Below are 23,091 nucleotides of genomic sequence, written 5' to 3'. Positions count from 1 at the left end.
AGAGAATAGCCAATGGAGAAGCCTTACCATTAAATGGGGTTTTGGGAGTCATTTGTGTAACCCAGGTGAGCAAGGTTAGATATATACAACTCCACCCTATATAATGGGGACATTTGGATGTAATTCCTTTCCATTGAATGGGGTGATAGGAGGTGGTGAAGGTACCTACAGTGAGAAAGTTGGACACTATCATGGACAACCCCTCCCACCCCCTCCACATGGAGATTGTGGGGCAACTTGGGGAAATGACAGATTCATCTATACACAGTAGAATTACAATAGACTTGGTCTGTCCTTTGCGCACCTGCACAGCCATGAGGATTTACAACGAGGCACACGATGGCTTCTCTGCTCTGTCAATAGACCAATACCTCTGAAGTAACACCAGTACACTGTACGAACACTGACTTTCGCATGGAGGCTGTAGCGTAATATCAGTGTATTCTATTCCTCAGTGACACTGTAGGGTGTGGATATTGTACTGATAATACTGTTGACACTGTAACAATATCAATGTTTCCTGTGATGTCCTGAAGATACTGTGACTGTGTTTTCGCTTGTGTTCATATCATATTATATTAGCTTACATCAAGCATTTGGCGGGTTGGTGGTTGCTGTCATGTTAATGTGACTGTGTGTTCTTTACTATGCAGTGGGTCATTGTATAGAGCATATACTGTTTGTATATTGGTTGTTTACGTTTTTGCCTAAGCATACGGCGCGATACTGTAACAACACAATGATTTTGTATATGTTTTTTCCTGCATAGGGCAGACAGTGTATACTGTCTTATATTATTGTTAATTATTGATTTTTGTTGTTGTATTTTTACCTTGCTGTTTTACTTAGTTACACTTAGTTCAAATCAGTCAAATGGACCTGAGTTGCACTGTACCTGGTGCTTTATTTTTCCATCTACACCAAATCTCTTCGCAAAAAAATAGCAGATCTACAAGCTCAGAACAATGCAAGCGTTGTGAGCTTGTAGATCTGCTATATTTAGCAAATGTTCACCACAGAATAGGGATGCAGGGGTTCAATTGTGCGAGAACTTCTGAGAACTCAGATTAGGGTTCAACTGGTTAAATGTCAAGTGTAAAGTTATTTTCAATCTGTCCTATAATGTAAACAGATATTCTCTCAAGCTTTCCTTGTGACATACACTGTATCTATAGGGGGAAAAATGTACATATGTACTTACTGTAATGTGTAATATGACATAAGGTGCTGTAAGTAACAATGTACTTCAGGGGTGCCGTGGATGAAAATGTTATTTACAGTGACCTGAGCCAAAAATGTTTGAGAACCACTGGTTTAGATAAACAGCTGTAATGACAACAGAGCTACCGGTGTCACCAAAAAAGACTGCTAAAATGAATATGACTTCAAACTGAATTAGCTGAACAAGTATTATAAATCAATATATCATATGACAGTAATATATGTTCATAAGGCAAGTTCTGTATTAAAACAGTATAATAAGTGTGTTGCAGTAATATTATGAACTCATAAATGTAATTAATCTACTGTAATCTACATATGGGCAGAATATATTAAACCACTATGTTGTCTAACAAACTATGACATATGAACTGTAGATACAGGAGTATCTACATCAAAAGAGAACTCAAATCACAACCAGGTAAACGTTTCAGTCAGTGTACATAAAACACAGAGAGACTGGGCTTTTCTTCCCCCTGCTGGGCAAATAGACTCATTACTTGTATGAATGGAAAGCAGCTCTTTGAGGGCATGACTTTGTAGTTTGTGAAAAACTACAGCAGGGTAAAAACATGGAAGGCTGCAGTGATGTAAGCGACACAGCTGCAGCTAATCAAATGAATAATGGGTGTGTTTAGAGATTTTAGGTGTGTCAATACTGTCTATGATGCTTGCACATTGGCCCTTGGCTCTGAACACACCTATGATTTTAATTCAAGTCAGTGGTGGACAGTTACTACGTACATTTACTTGAGTACTGTACTTAAGTACTTTTTTTTTAGATCTGTGCTCATCAGAACACAGATCTCCGCCAGGCTGTGCTGCTACATTTGAAAGTTAATCTTAGCTTTGGAATGGAATATGAAACATCCGACCGATATATCTCGATCACATGACTCCAGATATAATGTGTACCATGAGGCTGATTTGAAACATGTGGGGCAGAGGTTCTTCCTCTGCCTCCCGGGAGTAATATGCATGCAAAGTATCAAACCGGTCCAACAGTGCTGGAGATTAGCTGCTCATAGACAGACAAAGGCTGTGATAACAAAGCAAAAATGTAAATGCAAGTTGTGATGCAAGAAAACAAATCTATATTTCTTTACATTCACTGCGTATGAACTTCACATTATATGACATTCAAGAATGATGTGGCCAGAACAATCTTATTCAATCTTCTACGACATTAAGTTCGCATCATTCAATATACAATCACTGATGCGTACAGTTCATTATGTGCATACTGGCCTTAACAAGTACAAATCACATCGTTTAGTCATCAATTAATAACTGGATTACATGTATCTCATCCACAAGACGGTTGTGATTATGTTTATCAATAAACACAGAATGAGTTCTGCTCACTAATCAACCAAAAACTGAAAATAATGTCAAATGTACATAATGAATCACTTTCACCCCGACATCCTATGGGTCATAATTTTTCACTTGTCACTTCATTTGTTGGGAGCTTGTAGATCGGCTATTTTTTTTTTTTTTTTTTAAGTTTTAAAAAGTCGTTAAAGACAACAAAAACTAACAAACCAAAAAAACATGGCACTAGATCACTGGTGCTCAATATGGGGTCTGGGGTCTACCAGTGGGTCCAAATGGACACTGAGGATTTTACCATGTACTGTAGATAGGGGTCCCAGGGATAAGGCCAGTTTTATATGGTTGAATGTGTGTCGAACTAGTGGTCCTTGGAATGAAAATGAATGAAAAAATAAAATACAACCAGTGAATGTTTAGGGTGAAATAAAGGTTTCTTTAGGGTGAAATAAAGGTTTCTTTAGGGTGAAATACAGGTTTCTTTAGGGTGAAATAAAGGCTTCTTTGGTTAATTAGTGAGAGAACTTCCTTCAATTACATGATGTGCAAATCCTCCTAATGCCTGGATGATCCCAGAGTCACACCCAAAGAACACCACATTAAAATGTTAGAACATTAAACACATTAAACATATTGAAACATTAAAACCTTTAAACTAGGGCTGTCAAGCTATATGTTTAAAAAATCAGATTAATTAGATATTAATAATGAATTAATCATGACTAATCACCATTCATATTATAAACACATTTGTGCTGTGATTTGAGCTATTGTAAATTGTCCAGCCTATTCTGGCAACAAGCAACTCGTGCTTTTCTCCATCCAGATAGGGGCCACGCACAGGCTTTCTTTCCATCTCGTTTGAATTATTGTGTGGATTGCGTTAACATTTTGTACCTAATTAATTCCATAAATGAATTAACTCAGCTATTTTGACAGCCCTAATTACAAAACATTAAAACATGAAACATTGGCACAGGAAGGAACGGGAGTCAAGTTTCGGCTGTGATTCTGTTCAAGGGCGAGGGAACAATTCATTATGATTAACCATTAATGTTAGTATAAAACATTCATTAATTCATGATCATTATTAACCACATTCACCCCGGGTGTCTTATTGTGGGCATGGCATTATAGGAAGCAACAAAACAAATCCAAAATGGCCTGGACGCCTCTCCACACCACCGTTGCTGTTGAGCCTGGACTTCCACCGACCAGCATGTTCCACAGAAGTTCATAATCCACAGGATCAGAAGAACAGTTTCTAAGACTCTCATCTTACACATTCCTACATGATATACGGCGACGTACGTACATGGAAAACAGATATTAAACAGATATTAAGGCATGTGTGGCTGTGACGCAGTGCAGTCACCGAGCAGCGCACCGGAAGGTCACGAGTTTTGAACTGGAATGAGCGAGGATTCAGGTTCTCACAGGTGAATGAGTGAGGTGCACGCCAGAGGATTGTGCTTCAGAGTGAGAGGGTGATTCTGTGGGGAACAAACCAGAATTAATTTTGATTTGAATTATTAGACGTCATGATTAAAAGAAAAGAAAAACATGTGCCACGTGCTTCTCAAGGAAACGTCAAGCATATAAAAATTTAAAAAAAGTCAGTGACTTATTTCCATTGTTGTCCTTAAGGTCTGAGACAAGCAAAAACATTACAACATAGAACAGGCAATGCAACAATAGATAAAACACTCTACTGTAGAATAGGGGTCTTCAACGTTTTTCAGGCAAAGGACCCCTTAGCTGAGAGAGAGATGAAGCAGGGACCCCCCCACTACATAGTGTACAAAAACAAACCTCAATACTATCACACAAAGATTTGGCGACCCCCCTGTAATAACTCTGAGGACCCCCTAGGGGTCGCAGACCCCCTGTTTAAGTAGAATGGGTCGGTCACGGTGCTCAGGTATTCTGCCACTGCGTATTCTCTGTTTAGGGCCAGATAGCATTCTAGTTTACTCTGCTTTTGTGTTGCTTCTTTCCAATGTGTCAGGTAGTTTTCCTTTTGCTGTTTTATAATTTGGTTTAGTCCAATGGGTTTTCTATCTCGAGGCTCTGTTTGTGTTTATGCCGAGTTCCAGGGCCAGCTGGCTGAGGGGGCATCTCTCTAGAGTTTCGCTGTGTGTGTGAGTGCCTTGTTATGGAGTGCATCTAGGTCGCTTTCTTTTAGGTGGTTGTAGAACTTCAGTGCTCTCTTTTTTATTTTGATTATGAGTGGGTATCGTCCTAATTCTGCCCTGCATGCATTATTTGGTGTTTTTCGCTGAAACATGCGTACACTTGCGTACACTCGACTATTATGTCCTCACAATACCACAAAAGTACTAACCCTAACCCGGAGATAAAAACAGATGAATAAAATATGAATAAACAATACATCTTATGACGATTGAGGTACATTATGTCGCCATAAGAGCATGTCTGTTGGCTGACTCCACATACATAAAGCCCGTTGTTGTCACAACGGGTCTTTGTGAGCTTGTAGATCGGCAATTGTTGCAACGACGAACATACAGTGTAACATTGTGACTTTGCATGCACCTCAAAGTCTACAGATCTACAGACCTACAAAACGACAGACCTCTCCAACAAACTAGTTAGACTAACTACTAGACCTCACACCCGGAACTCACCTAACCCCTGTTCATTTTGCTAGGGTGGGATGGCTCAGGGTAGAGGACAGAGTACAGGAGCAACTTGCAATAGGCTCTATGCACAGCAGCCATAGTGTGAAGAAATTCACAGGTGTTACCAATGATACTAATGAAGGCTCTGTTCCATTTAGTGTAGCACAGTGGTTCTCGGACTTTTTAATTTCCACGACCACCATAACTCTGAGATTGTACAAATGGAACCAAATGGACCCTTACGGGTCCATTTGGTTCCATTTGTACAATCTCAGAGTTACACACCTGTAAGAAGCCATTGGAACCCCCTCAAGGAACCATGAGGGTCCCTGGACCCCACACTTTTTTGAGACCCACTGGTGTAGCAGAGTGTTTCCAGAGAGTCAACATGCACAATATCAGCACCCTAACTCTGTTTGACCAGAATGGAACAGAGCCTTCATTAGTATCATTGGTAACACCTGTGAATTTCTTCACAATATGGCTGCTGTGCATAGAGCCTATAGCTGAATTCCATTCCCCAAAACTCGGTCACTCGCTCACTCTCCTCGCTTCCTCCACTCGCGCCTAAGCCCCGCCCCTGCGAGGAGCCGAGGATTATTTGAGAGGACGAGTGGTCGAGCGGTTGCCCTCAAAGGATCGGACTACACTCAGCGCGTCATTTCAAAGAGACGGCAAATTCCGCGATCACTTATGACGCCTCACACAGTTGGACCAGAGCAGCAGAGGCGTGGATGAAAATATACTATTCATAGAATAATATGCAGGTATAGAATAATACAGAATATAAGAATAGACAATTCATCAATGTGGATGGATGGCCACATCGTTCTCTTTATAGTTACATTATTGTGCAAAGCCATTTATTCCTGAAATAGTGAGCGCCAGGATGAGCAAACTTACATTTATTGATTTAATCCTGACCTGTCCCTCTTATTGCTCGTACAGTCCCCAGAACCCCAGTACAAAAATGTACTCCATGAAGTGTAGATGCGTGGCAAAAATGAAACGTCGCAGCCAAGGGGCGCGCAGAACGGTGGATGCATATTTATAGCAGAAACCGGTTCACATTTAACTATAGTCGTACTCATTCAATTCTGAACCGATTCTTAAAATGTAAAATTCTCTATTTAGCTGTGAAGGGTCTTCTTTCATGTGTATCAGTCATGATTGTTTCACCAACAAACAATATTAAATATCGGCGGGTCCTTCTTCTCCATCGCGCTGTTCGCGCACCTCCCGTTTCCTTTTCTTTTTCTTCGTCCCAGAAGTTAAAAATGTTAACATAATCTTTGTCTCAGTCATTTATAGTTGTCCGTGTACTGCATTGAGGCATGCACGAATAGAAACAGCTTTTGAGACAGAAAGTGTGCACAATATATTACAATGTATAATTGTATTATGCTTTATATCATTCAACAACGCAATAAAGCCAGTGGCTTGTTGCGGTCTTTTCAGTTACTTTACACTGTGTGTGTGTGTGTGTGTGTGTGTGTGTGTGTGTGTGTGTGTGTGTGTGTGTGTGTGTGTGTGTGTGTGTGTGTGAGATGCGCAACGAGTGAGCGGCAGCGGCGAGGGGGGGGGGTGCGGCCGGTGTTTTCGGCACATGTGGAGGAGGAGGACCATGTATACGTCACGGGAGAAGGGAAAAAAAACAAAAAAAAGTGTACACGTGATGCGGAAGTCTGCCGCGGAGGAGCTGTTGAGAGTGGTCGAGCATACACTTGATGTACACTCGCTCAATGCGGAAGTGGAGAGCCTCCTCGCCGACTCCACTCGACTCCACTCGCCTCCTCCAAGAAGCACATGAACAATTGGACCGCGACTACTTCCGGTTCGAAGTCGGAGTGACCGAGTGGGAGTGAGCGAGTGGCCGAGATTTTCGGTATTGGAATTTGGCTTATGGGCCTGGTCTACAAGTTACTCAAGGTACCAGTGGCAATGTACCTGTCTAACTACTTCACTAGAGTGAGTAACGCTCACGGGCACACCACCAGAGGGAGCTCCACTGATCCACTGTTGATTGTTTTCCAACATACAGTATAAGTGTATACAGGGTATCTGCACATTTCTAAAGTTACAATTGAATGACTTTTAAGACCGTTTTAATACCAACTTGGCCATAAAGAGGCAAACATTGTGAAAATAGCCGATCCCCAAGCTCACAACGGCTCACACTGCGGGACGTTGTGAGCTTGGAGACCGACTATTTTCACAATATGTATCTGTAGAAACGAGTGACAACTAAATGTAATGCCTACAATTCTAAGTGCCTGTCAGGGTGGTGGGGGAGGTTCCCTGTTAAAATATGATTATTTTGAGGGGTCGTGGCCTGAAGAGTTTGGGAACCCTTGGTTTAGACAGACACTGGCTTGATGTTTACCTGGTATCCTAGTAACTCTAAAGCACTACACATTGTTTTCTTTGCCGTCTATTTGTGTGACCGTGACACTGCAAGCTGTCTGTGATCGAGCTGTCACCAGACAGACCACACCCATGCGTTCCACCCATGTGCGGAGGGGGGAAAACACCCGGTGTCCTCAGTGTTGATTTAACTGCGAGACAGTGCCCAACAAACCCATTTGTACACTTTCACAGTCAAGTGTTGGGCTTCTTTAGGATGGTCACGATTCCGGTTAACGATTCCCACTTAACGGTCCGAGTCCTTAACGGTTCCCTTTAACGACTCCTAGATTGTAAAGATTCTATATCATTTTGGTCTTCATTATACTTGTTGATGAACGCAAATTCAAATCATATCATACAGTAGCGCATGCATATTAATGTAATGGTTCTAATAGTGAGGTCTGTTTTCAAATGTGATGGAACCGATTCCTCCAGTTATTCACAGTTAAAAAATCATGGTTAATGAAACTTTGCCACACCTCCGTAGTTCCTCATTTTCCTGGCGAAGGCGTCGGAGTTGGTCTGTTCTGATATCTGGATATTTGGGTTGGATTTGTAGTCATCTGGCAGAGACAAAACACAACAGACATGGAAGTTATGGGGTTTGTGGGATTTGTAGTCATCCGATTATCCTTATGTCTAACCGCATGTACAAACCTGCTGCTATGTGGATCCTTATGTCAAAACTCATGCTGCTTATTATGCTATGAGTCATACACTGCCGCCGTTTTTTCCTTTTTCTCCTCTGTAAATATAGCTATTTGCATTTGTATTTGTATATTCAGTTCTCGCTCTGACCAACCTTAACCGGTCGAAACATGTTGGCATTTTTATAGAACATATTTGTTTTAACTTTACTTCCTCTCCTCCACATTTTTTGAGTGCTCGGATCTCTTCTTCTTTTTTTAAAGCTATTTGTATACATATAACATGTATTAATGTGTTAATATTCTAGGCCCTGTTGATGAACTGAATGCATAGGACCACAATGGAAACAGTTATCCTGTTAGGCTAAATGTTTTACTGTACCTCTGTGCGGTTTACACTCTTTTAACTAATAAAGCATGCATTCAATCAGTTTGTCCTTCTTGCTCTCCTTCTCCCTGCACCAACCCCCCCCCCCTTTCTTTCCTGAAACCCCATGTTCTTTTACACCAGTAAACCTGTGATATGACAATAAAGTCGACTCTGAATCTCAGATATATTTGTCTTTGAAAGGAATGTGGTGATATTTGATTTTGCCCTAGTGTGAGAGAAGGACTGGACGGATGTGATGTCATCCCCAAAAAATGACACTTCTGTCCACTCCTATCAGTTGTAGGAAAACACATCTAGCTCGTTTTTTTTTCCATTTTTTGGTGAAAAAAAATCTCGATGTGTTAACCTGAGACGATTCTTAAAAATGTTTTCTAAATCCTAAAAGTTTTTTGAAAAAAATAGGGGGAAAAAAATGCCACGATTTTTCAAAAATAGCAGATCTACAAGCTCATAGCGCGGCACTCGGTGCCGCGCTATGATCTTGTATATCTGCTATTTTTGAATAGCCAAAGAAATCTAAAGTGACACAGATGCGTTCCAGGTCTTAATGGGTTCAATGGGTCAAACTCAACTGTTGTTGCTGAACGAGACGGAGTCGCTGTCCCTCATGGTCTCGTTGCCGCTGTCCGACAGCGTCCTCTCGCTGCGCCGCTGGCCGCCACCGGGGGGCGCCGGTCTCCTCTTCTTGCTCTTGCGGGTGCTGATGCGGATGATGCCGCGCACCAGGCGGCACTCGGCCTCCTGCTCGTCCATCTGGTGCTCCTCCGCCAGGGAGTTGATCAGCTGGTTGATGTGGGTGGTCTTCTTCAGGAACACCGAGTCCGACGTGCACCTGGGGACACATATGGGAGGCATAGGATGGGTTATCGTTCAGCGGTGGTACATTTACTTAACCCATTAAGTCCTGATATGAGGCCGATTCTACAAATGCCTTCTAAATCCTGACAGTTTTCTGAAAAAAACGTGTTTCTATATCAGTGGTTCTCAAACTTTTTCATGTCAGGGACCCCCAAAAATTATATATATTTGACCGCCGACCCCCCCCCCCCCCCCCATCTCAAAACATTTTTGTTCTAGGTACCCCCAGAAGCAAAGATTTGAGTTAAAAATGTTTGCTAACCCATTAAGACCTGGAACTGTGTCATTTTTAGATTTGAGCTAAAAAGCATTATTTTACACTTTGGGCTATTCAAAAATAGCAGATATACAAGCTCATAGCGCGGCACCGAGTGCCGCACTACGAGCTTGTAGATCTGCTATTTTTGAAAAATCGTGAAAATGTGTGCAAATCTTTGAATATATATATATTTTTAAAGCGAACATTTTTACCTCACATATTTGCTTCTGGGGGTCCCTGGAACAAGGTATTTTGATGGGGGTCCGCGGCCAAATACATATAATTTTGGGGGTCCTTGACATGAAAAGGATTGAGCCCCACTGATATAGAAACATACGTTTTTCAGAATACTGTTGAGATTTAGGAGACATGTAGGATCGGCTTCAGGTCTCAATGGGTTAAAAAATACATATATTAAAATGTCACAATTGTTCAAAAATAGCATATGTACAAGCTCATAGTGTGGTACGAAGTGACGCGCTATGAGCTTGTAGATCTGCTATTTTTTAATAGCCAACCCAAAGTGCTATATAATATAGCTAAAATAAAAAATACACAAATGCTTTCGCGGTTTTAATGGGTTAAAGGAATACTTCACCCAATAAATGACTGTAAATATGAAACCTTCATCTACTAGGACAGTGGTTCTAATTTGTTCCAAGATTTGTTTGCAAATAGCCGATCTACAAGCCCACAAGATTGTCTATTGTCAAATAGCCAATGTATAAGGTGGTTCAACTGATTTTGAGGCTGTATTAACCCAACCCGACCTAGGACGCATCTGTGTCATTTTTAGATTTGAGCTAAAAAGCATTACTTTACACTTTGGCTATTCAAAAATAGCAGATCTACAAGCTCATAGCGCGGCACCGAGTGCCGCGCTACGAGCTTGTAGATCTGCTATTATTTTGGAAAATCAAGAAAATGTGTGCAAATCTTTGAATAAATATATTTTTAAAGCGAACATTTGTAACTCAAATCTTTGCTTCTGGGGGGTCCCTGGAACAAAATATTTTGAGATGGGGGTCCGCGGCCAAATACATATAATTTTGGGGGTCCTTGACATGAAAAAGTTTGAGAACCACTGACCTAGCAACATACGTTTTCTTTTTTCAAAAAAACTGTTTAATTTAATGAATTAGAAGACATTTTGTAGAATCGGAACATCAGGCCTTAAAGGGTTAACTAATCTCGCTGGGGACCTCCTCGAGCCAAGGACCTCCTGGGCGGCCCCGGACCGCACTTTGAGAACCACTGCACTGGGTCACCAGGTACAGTAAACACTAAAACGCAGCATGTGTGAAGAAGCCACATCCGGTGTCAGGCGTGCTATTTTAGAAGCGCAGCGTCACGTGTTGATGGGAGTTTCCTGTCAGACCGTCGGTGAGATAAGTGCTTCGCCACAGACCAGCCCCTCGCTGCTGATGAAGTAATTATTATTAACCCATTAAAGACCTGAGGCGCGATTCTACAAATGCTTTCTAAATCCTAACAGTTTTCTGAAAAACGTTGCTTATAATATCGTTGCTGTCAGGCAGAAATCTCTTATCTCCATAGTTTTGTGTTTTCTTTTTCATAAATGAATGCCCTACTTCAGTGGTTCTCAACCAGTGGTCCGGGGACCACCAGTGGTCCTTGGGGGGGTTCCAGGGGGTCCCCAGCCAAATGAATAGTTAGAAACCAAATTGACCCTTATGTGTCTCTAACTCTGAGTGTACAAATGGAACCAAATGGACCCTAACGGGTCCATTTGGTTCCATTTGTACACTCTCAGAGTTAAATGAACACTAATGGTGACGATACAGTGTAGATTAAGAACCCCAAGAAATCAAAGAGGTTGAGTCCCTGGCATATCTTTTCAAATGGGGGTCCGTGGGCTAATGCGTGTCAATTTGGGGGTCCTTGACGCAAAACAGGTTGAAAACCACTGCCCTACTTGATCATACTACAGCGTCACACAAAAGCCCAACTCTGTCCCAGAAGAGCAGGGACAGCACCCTCATACCTGTGAGTGAGTGACACCCACAACACCAGAGGGAGCAACCATGACCTGGTACCCCCCCCCCCCAAATTTAGAACAAACTTGGGAAAATTGTCTTTACTACTACTCAGCCACCACAATGTGTTATGCCCTGACACCATCCATTAAAGCATGTGAATCACTGGTTTCTTTCAAAACTGCCCTGAAAAAAATAAAATAAAAACATCTTTCAGAAGACCACAAAGATTTCAATTCCCATCGAAAGGAGGCGTCACTCCCGCCGTTTTCCCCCTTTTTCTCCTTGGTACATATAGTTGTTTGTATTTGTTGATGGCACGTTGTGGTGAATGTGTTAATATTCTCTGCTGAATATTAACAACACATTGGCTGCCAGAATTATTTATTTATTTTCTACAGTAGACTGCCAGAAGTACTCAGGAGCCGAGATACAGAATTTTTAAGTTTTAAGTTAAGAAGGAAGTGGATGGGAGTCTAAATCTTTGAAAAATCATATCTCCTTGGTCTTTGAAATTGAAAAAAAAAAAAAAAAAAAAAACGCAGATCTGCGTCTTTGGCAGCCTGCGTTCTAAGGACTCAATAGAACGCAGATCTGCGTTTTTGGCAGCCAATGTGTAATAGTGTTGATTGATTGATTGATTGAACACTTTATTAGACAGAAATGTAAACAGCACGAGGTACAGTCAGACATTTGGGATAAAAGGATAACACAATAAAATCCTGGGGGCAAGAAAAGGGGGTGGGGGGGGGGGGGGGGGGGGGGTATAAAAAAAAGGTTGGCAGTGAATGCCAACTCCTTTCTATGGGAAAAGTGAGTTTATCTCCCCTTGTGGTCTCATGAAAGATGGATTTTCAGGCCTGTTTTGAAGGAAGCCAGTGAGCCACAGTTACTGTAGCTTTAATGTCTTACTGTACCTCTGTGCTGTTTACATGTGGTGACTGAATACTTTCAAATCAATCAAAATTGGCTCTATGCACAGCAGCGATTTTGGAGACAAATTGGGCCTCTTACTTCCTTCACAGGTGTTACCAATGATACTAATGAAGGCTCTGTTCCATTCTGTTCAAACAGAGTCAGGGGGCTGATATTGTGCATGTTGGCCCACTAGAAATACTAGTGGGTCTAAAAGTGTGGTCCAGGGACCCTCATGGTTCCTTGAGAGGGTGTAACTCTGAGAGTTACACTCTCAGAGTTATGGGGGTCCTTGAAATTAAAAAGTTTGAGAACCACTGTGCTACACTAAATGGAACAGAGCCTTCATTAGTGTCATTGGTAACACCTGTGAAGGAAGCAAGGAAGGGGCCCAATTTCTGTCCAATATGGCTGCTGTGCATAGAGCCTATTGTGAGATGGTTACCTGGCCAGCTCTTGTATCTGGTACTCAGAGTAGAGCTCCAGCAGTTTCTTGGCGATCAGAGAGTCCACGCCCTCTCCGCTGTCATCCCACTCGTCGTCGTATGCCATCGAGTCGTAGAAGGACGACGGGCTGGTGTGGCGCTGGCCTCCGGGTAGCGCTGCTGAGTACAAAGCGGGGATATAATAGTTAACCAACCTGACAAAATAACTCAAGCTAGAATTGGAAAAACATTTTAGTTCATGAAAAATAAAATAAAAATAATTCGGCTTTACAACGATAACTGAAACTGTATTGTGTTTACAAAACAAATTAAAATCATAGAGACAATGTCAATAGTTTTAGTCTATGGGAATATTCCATATTTCATAAGATTTGTTTCATTTTTTTTTACATTTTCAAAAATCTTTAAAAACAGTGTAAATAGCTGATCTACAAGCTCATAACGCGTCATGATGTCTTGATGTGATATGTTGTGAGCTTGTAGATCTGCTATTTTTCTGACCCCAAAAAATAGAAATCACAACAAAAAAAACTAAACCCAAGTCTTTTCAACAAAATAAGAACTAAAATAGTAACCTCGCTTTGCTAAAAGCTAAACTGAAATTGAACAAAAAACAAAAACAAAAGCTAATACAAATTCTAAACTATAATAACCTTGGTATGGAGGGACATCGTTTGAAACGATCAGGTCCTGCCTGTGACCGTCCACTTTGACTCCGCCTATGTGGAGGTCTTCCAGCCAATCAGCAGCGTCGTCCTCTCCGTTCGGACCCGGGTTCGACCCGGCACGGAGGCTGATCTTCTCCGGTTCGTCCGGAGAGGGGTGGTCAACTTCGGGCGCCAAGCACGGTGCCAGGATGGTGCGTTGGCACACCCTGCAAACACAGGATAAGCCATCTATTAAGATTAGAGCATTTGAAGTGGTCAAAAAAGCAATATGTTTCAGAAGCGTCTTCCATACAATCTTAACGGTCTCGGATATTTCATTTAAAAGCAAAGGTTAAAGCCTGAATCTGTGATTTCTTCACCTGGTTGGCAGTATGTAGAACAGCAAATATTTTCAGTTGTGAGATTTCATTTTTGCTTGAATCTATGTATTTGAATGGAACAAAGGTGTGAGTGTGGGGGGGGGGGGGGGGGGGGGGACATGTCATCAGATGACCTGACGAAGGTGTAGCTACATCGAAATGTTGAATCCTTGCCCTAACTGTCCGAGTTGCTCCAGTGCCTTCATTCTATTAAGCTATGTTTAGCCAACATACATCTTCTCTTCTGGTGGCCCTCCCTGGCACAAAATATTTTCTACCAAATACACAAAAAAACTAAAAAGTTTGAGAACTACTGATTTAGAAGGAATTTGTAGAATCGGCCTCAGGTCTTAATGGGTTAACCCTTTCAGACCTGGAACGCATCTGTGTCACTTTAGACTTCTTTGGCTATTTTTGAAAAATCTTGATTTTTTTTTCTTTTTTTTTCAAAAAACTGGTCTTAATGGGTTAAAATAATAACCGAAAATAGCCATGAGCTTGACAGCTGCTGGCTTCTATGGAATCTAAATGACGACTGAGAACTTAAATCCATGTAAATATAGACAGTTTTGGTCATAGCACATTATCTACTTCGATAGATTTTGAGTTGCCATTTTGTTAAAAGAATTAAAATGTATATGTGCCAACATAACACAATAAAAAATGTTAATCACAATGATTTAACGATAAATTAACCCATTAAGACCTGGAACGCATCTGTGTCACTTAAGATTTCTTTGGCTATTAAAAAATAGCAGATCTACAAGCTCGTAACGCGGCACCGAGTGCCGCGCTACGAGCTTGTAGATCTGCTATTTTTGAAAAATCGTGAAAAAATATATTTTTTATTTTTTTCAAAAAACTGTTAAGATTTAGATTTGTTTTAAGAATTGCCTCAGGTCTTAATGGGTAGAGCTTCATGCTGGTGACACGGGCCTACCGGTAGAGGCTGCACACCAGGCTCCTGCAGGCCCCTGTGGCCCCGCAGGGACCGCACGTCTGGGGGGCCCCAGGGCCGGCGGGTTCAGCCGTGCCCGGGATGAAGCCGATGGTCTCGGACCCCTGTCCGTTGGCGTCTTTGGGGTGGGCTTTGTGGACGCTCGGCGCCGTCCTGCTTTGGGCGCCGTCATCTTGCAGCGCTGCACGATTGTGGTCCAAAATGATTAGCAGGATGATTTTATAATCAATAATGAGATCACAATTATTATTATTTGTGCTTTAAACCCCTTTTTCTGCCCAATAGGCTCTATGCACAGCAGCCATATTGGAAAGAAATTGGGCCTCTTTCTTATTTCCTTCACAGGTGTTACCAATGATACTAATGAAGGCTCTGTTCCATTTCATGCACTCCAGTGGTTCTCAAACCTTTTAATTTCAAGGACCCTCATAACTCCGAGAGTGTACAAATGGTCCATTTGGGGTCCATTTGGTTGCAGTGGTTCTCAAACCTTTTAATTTCAAGGACCCTCATTACTCCGAGAGTGTACAAATGAAACCAAATGGACCCTTACGGGTCCATTTGGTTCCATTTGTACACTCTCAGAGTTACACACCATTTATTGGGGGCATTTAGAACCCCCTCAAGGAATCATGAGGGTCCCTGGACCACACTTTGAGACCCACTGGCGTATCTTTCCAGTGAGCCCACATGTACAATATCAGCACCTTGACTCCGTTTGACCAGGATGGAACAGAGCCTTCAATTAGTATCATTGGTAACACCTGTGAAGGAAGTAAAAGGAGAGGCCCAATTTCTCTTCAAAATGGCTGCTGTGCATAGAGCCTATTTAGTTGTTATACCAATTCGGAGCCTTGGTCCTCCTCCTCCCGCCCAACAGTCCCTGCTGTAAATTCTGTGTACATTTTTGTGTACCAAAAAAGTAAACCTAACACTCATTAAATCAACAGACAACTGCTACTTTGTGCTACATTCCTGCTGATAGACACACATCAATAAATGCCAAAAATCGGACGGTCATGTTCATTTCATAGGCTCTATGCGGGTGCATTTCTCCTTTCCGACATGTCGCCTTTCCGACGTTGACGAACCCTATACCTAACCCTAACCCTAACCCTAACCGCACGCGGAAGCCACTAGTCGGAGTGGTGAGATGTCGGAATGGAGAGTGAACACCGCTCTATGCACAGCAGCCGTATTGAAAAGAAATTGGGCCTCTTCCTTACTCCGTTCAGAGGTGTTACCAATGATGGCTCCGTTCCATTTAGTGTAGCACAGTGGTTGTCAAACTTTTGTTTAATTTCAAGGACCACCGTAACTCTGTACAAATGTAACCAAATGGACCCGTGTTTGTACACTCTCAGAGTTACACACCTGTACGGGTCCATTTGGAACCCTCTCAAGGAACCATGAGGGCCCCTGGACCACACGTTGAGACCCACTGGTGTAGCAGAGTGTTTCCAGTGAGCCAACATGCACAATATCAGCACCCTGACTCTGTTTGACCAGAATGGAACAGAGACTTCATTAGTATCATTGCTAACACCTGTGAAGGAAGTAAGGTAAGAGGCCCAATTTATTTCCAATATGGCTGCTGCGGGAAATAAAAAAAATCACATTAAAAAGGTTACAAATTTGACTAATTGCGGCTCTACCGTCTTCTGGAGGGTCCACACATCTCTCCTCGTACGAGGACCGCTGGCTGCTCATACGGGACAAGCTGGGGACACGGCTGTCTTCATCGGGCCCCGCGGCGCTGTTAGACATGGTTCACACACACAGTCTCAAGGTCTGAAACACATAGTGTACGATGGAAATCAGATGAAAATGTTAAATTAAAGTCAAGTTCTAGCGTTGTAATCAAAGAGCAAAAGCAATGCTATTGTTCTTTGCTATTGTACTCGTCTAGTACGATATGTTAGAATTGTGTGAATGCACCCCCCCCCCTCCCCCAACACACACATGGGATGGCACACTCACTCTTATCCTTTAGACCAGTGGTTCCCAAACTTTTTCATGTCAAGGACACCCAAATTGATATATATTTGTCCGCGGGCCGCCCATCTGAAAATATTTTGAGCCAGAGACCCCAGAAGAGAAGATGTGTGTTGCAAATGCAAAATGTTCTAAAGAATTTCAAGATTTTTCAAAAATGTTCAAAAATAGCAGATCTACAAGCTCGCAGCGCGGCACGAAGTGACGCGCTGTGAGCTTGAATATCTGCGATTTTTTAATAGCCAACTTATAAATGGATAAAGTGGTTGACTACTTTTGCTGGGGACCCCCTGGAACCACCCCAAGGACCCCTGGGGGTCCCCGGACCCCACTTTGAGAACCAATGCTTTAGACAGATACATACAGTACAAATACATGGTCATGTACAGCGGTGGAAAAAGTACTCACATTTTTTTTTACTTAAAGGAGCTACACCATGAATTTAAAAAATAATAATAATATTTGATATCATATTGTTTATGTCCCTCAAACGTTTTTCAAAAGGTTTGAGCCTAAATCAAGCCTCAGATATACTCATTCCAACTAACTTCTCTCTGGCTTATAAAGCACTTTCACCTGCAATACCACATTGTCCTGTTTGGCACGGGGCGCTATTGAGCCAGTTTGTATGCATGTCATGTCCTGGTTCTGTGTAGAAAAAGTAAAAAAAAAAAATAAGAAAAAATTTAAAAAAATTAAAAATGAAAAAAACGGGAGGAATTGTTCCCAGACGTGACGTAGGGTGGGGGAACAAATCTGACAGACTGTTTTCAGACCAATTTACATGAAAACCACAGATAGCCTATGAAAGCCTGCATGCTCGAAGTCGGGTATTTGTTGGAACAGAAGAGAGGTGGGGGAGACCAAAAACACACAAAAATGAAGAAAAAGTTAAAATTCATGGTGTAGACCCTTTAAGTAAAAGTATCAATACTGCAATGTAAAAGTACTCTGTAGTGGAGAAGAAATAAAAGTATTGACAACTGGAAATACTTTAGTAAAGTAAAAGTACCTAAACATTTTACTTAAGTACAGTACTTGAGTAAATGTACTTATTGACTTCACACCACTGATGTGTATGTATGTGCATTTTTGACCGCAACCATTCAAATCAAATGCTACCGAGGCTGTTATCTACACAGAACGAAACTTAAATCACTTGTCTATCCGCCCCGAGGATATTCCTGTCACAAGGGCATGAAATGTTATGAAATATTATCCCACCTGGTGCCTCGAGGCAAAGTCATCAAACTGGTTCTTCTGTTCAACATGTGTCACTAGAAAGTAATCCGATATCACACGCATTTCTGGATCATTTTATATCATTATTTAAATACCATTCATTTCACTTACACCAATCAAAATGTACTTAAAGTACCAAAAGTAGAAAGGACTCATTGTGCAGAATGTCAGTGTCACAAGTTTTCAAATTTGTAAAAAAAAAACAGCAGATCTACAAGCACATAACGCGTGGCGATGGCACACGTGATATTTAATCATGATTGAAATGATATTTAAATATCGTTTATTTCACTTACACCAACTTTAAATGGGTCTGTAACTCAAATTAAACCAAATTGACCCTTATGTTAAGGGTCTGGAACTCTGAGAGTGTAAAAATGCATAAACCTTTTAACAGAATAGATGTCATTTCCTGTATTCTGGTGCATTTAGGGAGTTTGATACTTCACTGCCATTATGTTGCAGTGAAGTGATTTCACAATGTGTATGATGCATAGGACAGTACATGCTAGTGTGCATTCCAAGGATAACTAAAATGCTTGGTGCCCTAGCATTTAGGGCAACTAAAGACGCAAATCTATTATAACGACCTGTTATCGATTAGCACACGGTATAGCAGAGATAATCACTGTTAATTGAACCGTCTTAATCTGGACTGAAGACTGTGCATGAAAGCGAGCAATATGCTAAGAATTCTAATCTCATAGAATTTTGGCTAGTGGATACATTGTAGCCTGGCATGGCCAGACTAATATATCACACTGCGTAGATATTAGGCTGTAATCTCTGTGTGTAACCCCCATTTCCGAGGGGCAAATTTTAAAAAATGCCTCTGGTGATATAAACCCACCCCATATTTGCATGGGCCCTTGCTTTGTTCGGGTAGCCTATAGTTATTACTTTGTTCTAACAATCCTCACCCCTAAAGCTCATTGTGGTATTCAAATAGGCCCAATACACAGCAGCCATATTGGAAAGAAATTTGGCCTCTTCCTTCACAGGTGTTACCAATGACACTAATGGAGGCTCTGTTCCATTCTGGTCAAACAGTCAGGGTGGGAACACTCTGCTACACCAGTGGGTCTAAAGTTGCGGTCCAGGGACCCATATGTTTCCTTGAGGGGTTTCCAAATGGCCCCTGACGGGTGTGTAACTCTGAGAGTGTACAAATTTGTACACTCTCAGAATTATGGGGGTCGTGGAAACCACTGTGCTACACTAAATGGAACAGAGCCTTCATTAGCATCATTGGTAACACCTGTGAAGGAAGTGTCTGTGGACATACCTACCACTTAGTTTATCTTGGTTTAGATCAATCAAAGCACCTGTCTGTCACATTGAGTGACATCTGAGATACACAGAAGTCTTGCAAGTATTTTGTGTTTTTTTTTTTTTTCAGAGAATGCAAAAAAGCTCCTCTTGTCTCAAATGATAACAGGACAGGTGGGCACTAGGGCAGGGGTCTTCAACTGGGGGTCCGGGACCCCTAGTGGGTCTTCAGAGTTACTACAGGGGGGTCACCAAATCTTTGTGATTTTTACATTAACCACTTCAACCGAGCATCCCTATTCTGAGGAGAACTTTAGCCAAAAATAGCAGATCTACAAGCACACAATGCGCACAACACCTCGCGCTGCGAGGCGTTGTGCGCTTGTAGATCTGCTATTTTCAGCAAAGCGGTTTGGTGTAGGGGGAAAAAGAGCAGACCCAAGTACAGAGTGGGTCAAGTTTACTTAGTATGGACGGTTTATGTGGTTAAAAGTCTGAAAACACACATTCAAATGAATCAACACTGATGACAGTGCTGTCAAACAAGTCTATGAAGCTATCTATGAAATCTATGAAAATATTATATTCTATACAATATATATTGGGGGTCCCTGCTTTATCTCTCTGTCAGCCAAGGGGTCCTTGGTTGAAGACCCCTGCACAATAGGGACATCTGGGATAATGATAAACACCTTCAGGAGGTTGCCATTCCAAACTGGCCCCTGTCAACGTCTTAACCCCCCACGCCCACACACACACTTTTACTTGAGTAAAGAAATTGAGTACTTTTTCCACCACCGCATAACAACCCATATAGTATAACTATGATAACGCAGCGAAACATGCATACAAACAGAGCCCCCCCCCCCTGCTTCTGCAAAATCAATGTTGACATTAACGACACACTGACGTTTTAAAGACACAAAACGCGTCTTTTTCCAAACACCCAAATGAATAAACTGGCGAAACCACGTCGGGTGATTATTCCTCACTCTGAATACAATTAAATAAATACTTTTTACTTCTCTTAAAACTCTCCATTGGAGTTTCGAGGCCGTTTCATATACTTCGTCACACTACGGTGTGGCGCACAGAGAAGACACCACTTGTTCCTGGTTTGAGAATATTTTACATTTACAGCCCGTACATCTACATAAACGTTCAAATGTCAAATATAAAGTGCTGAGCCCCAAGCCACTGATGTAAAAAGTTAAAGCGGCCCAGTCTAAGTACCCGTATTTTCCGTATTGTTAAATAAAAAGCATTTTAATCCGATCGGCGGCAAAGTTTTTTTTTGTTTTTGTATAATGTATCAGAGTGCAATACATCTCCCCACCGATAGGGGTGCGAAGTTGAAAGCATTTGGAGAAAATTCGGAGAAAATGGCCGGCGATCGGATTAAAAAGCTTTTTATTGGACAATACGGCAGATTCGGGTACTTAGACCCGTGCGCTTTAACTTGTAACATCCGTGGCTTGGGGTCAGCACTTTATATTTGAAATCTGAACGTTTATGTAGATGTACTGGTTGTAAATGTGAATTTTTCAAAACAAAGGAACAAGTAGCGCCATGACTGTCATGGTATGACAGTCATGTTTCAGGGCTAAGAAAAATAGCAGACCTACGTCCTCAACGCGTCGCGTTCGCGACTGATTGAGGATTTGTAGGTCTGCTATTTTCTGCACGCGCCACATCGTCGCGCAACCAACTATTAATGAGAATTATTACTTACAGCTGTGCAGTGCAGGTCGACGCAGGAACATCCGCCGGTTGTCTTTATACCTTCCTTCCGGGTGTTATTTATTTATAATATAATCCTTCACGTGACCGTAAACATTTTAATCCCTTACAAGTTCGATCTTTAAAGGTCAGATAATGATTAAATGGCTCCAAAACTTGTACAACTTAGTCAGAAATGTACCTGGAACGTCAATGGACGTCAAAACTGTTCCAAGCAGTGTTGTCATGTCTGCTTATTACAAGCGACTTCAGACTTGTTTTTCTATGAATTCTTTCTATGCAGACGCGTTGAGAGCTTTCATAGACCTGGCTGCTTATTTCTCTCGCAATCTGGCAACACTGGTTCCAACACACACAGGTGACCCGGCGGTGACGTCGTCACTTTTTAAAGGCATATGGCCATCATTTCAGTCGTAATTATGATTATTAACAGCTGTTAAACATCTTAAGCGGTGTTTTAATTTGTTTAAAGATACATCTACAGTCCCTCTTCACACCATTGACTTTACAGACATTCTACTAAAACAGGCGTTCTAGGAAATGTTGTGATACACCGTTCTGAACAGTAGATGGCGTCAACTCTACATGTAAAGCAGTGGTTCTTAAACGTTTTCATGTCAAGGACTTCCAAATGTATTTATATATGAATGAATTGATATGTAGTTATATTCAATAATATGTATTATTAATTATATCTAATATTTATAAGAATTAATATGTATTAATGTTCCAATTTTGGACCCCTAGTCAAGATTTGTTAAAAGGTCTAAAAAATATTCCAATATATTCCCCCCCCCCCCCCCATATAGCTCGTGCTGTGTTGTTGTGAGCTTGTAGATTAGCTAGCTATTTGGGTTTAAAGTGGTTAAACTGATGCTAGATAAACTCATTTTGCCGGGGACCCCCTGGAACCCTCAAGGAAGGACCCCCGACCCTCAGAGAACCACTGCACTATTTCAGTCATAATTATGGTTATAAACAGCTGAAGCAATACATTTAACCTCCCTGTTCACACACACGGGAAATCACTACAAATATTGTAATACAACCAGTCTAAACAGTAGATGGTGCCAACTGGAAAGAAAGAATATACACACACACACGGGAAAGAAAGTATCTATCTATATATATACACACACACACACACACACACACACACACACACACACATATCTCTCTATCTGCCTGCACTCAACATTTTATATAACCTTTTCAAAAATAGCTGATCTACAAGCTCAAAGGCAAATAGTGTTTAAATGGTTAACGTTTGTTTTGTAATCTAACTCTGCCAAGTAACTAAAGCTGTCAAGTGTAGTGGAGTAGAAGGTACAGTATAGATTTGCATCAGAGACGTAGTAGAGTCAAGCATCAAATAGACTAGGCTAATCAAGCAAGTACAGTGCTTGAGTAAACGTGCTTAGTTACTTTCCACCACAGAGTGAATAAAAAAACAAAGTGACCAGTTTTGATTTAGATTTGTATTTAATAATATAAAACATTCTCCTTTCTCCTTAGCCATCTGTTGAACCTATGGGGGAAAAAAATAGAGAAGTTAAGTTTTTCAGATGGGGTCCACAGCCAAATATATATTAATTTGAGTGTCTTTTGACAGGAAAACGTTTTGAGAACCACTGATATGGAGGGGGTAGAAAAAAACCTTGTTCAAGCTTACCAAACGTAAAAGGGCGTAATCTGAACCATTTACTCTCCTGTTGTTGAGATCTGTGGAGAGGTTCAGAAGAAAGT

General features: G+C 41.5%; 1 protein-coding gene across 2 annotated transcripts; it reads right to left on the bottom strand.

Annotated features, from left to right (window-relative positions):
- Positions 1-2,292: 2,292 nt before the first annotated feature.
- On the bottom strand, positions 2,293-21,543 carry kdf1b (keratinocyte differentiation factor 1b). 2 transcript variants are annotated; one of them, XM_084080125.1, is made up of 8 exons: positions 21,338-21,543; positions 16,755-16,890; positions 15,082-15,280; positions 13,768-13,988; positions 13,114-13,273; positions 9,212-9,471; positions 8,081-8,164; positions 2,293-4,046 (listed from the first exon to the last, which is right to left on the bottom strand). In XM_084080125.1, the coding sequence occupies exons 2-8, from the start codon at positions 16,864-16,866 to the stop codon at positions 3,979-3,981; spliced, it is 1,104 nt and encodes a 367-aa protein (XP_083936251.1). In that variant the 5' UTR covers positions 16,867-16,890; positions 21,338-21,543; the 3' UTR covers positions 2,293-3,978. The 2 variants fall into 2 exon arrangements, with proteins under 2 accessions (XP_083936251.1, XP_083936252.1); XM_084080126.1 differs by having other exon boundaries at positions 13,114-13,270.
- Between the last annotated feature and the right edge of the window lie 1,548 nt (positions 21,544-23,091).

Source organism: Gymnoscopelus microlampas, assembly GCF_963454915.1.
Source record: "Gymnoscopelus microlampas genome assembly, chromosome: 15".
Classification (NCBI taxonomy): Eukaryota; Metazoa; Chordata; class Actinopteri; order Myctophiformes; family Myctophidae; genus Gymnoscopelus; species Gymnoscopelus microlampas.
The sequence above is the reverse complement of the archived record's forward strand: the minus strand, read 5'-3'. Positions and strand labels throughout refer to the sequence as shown.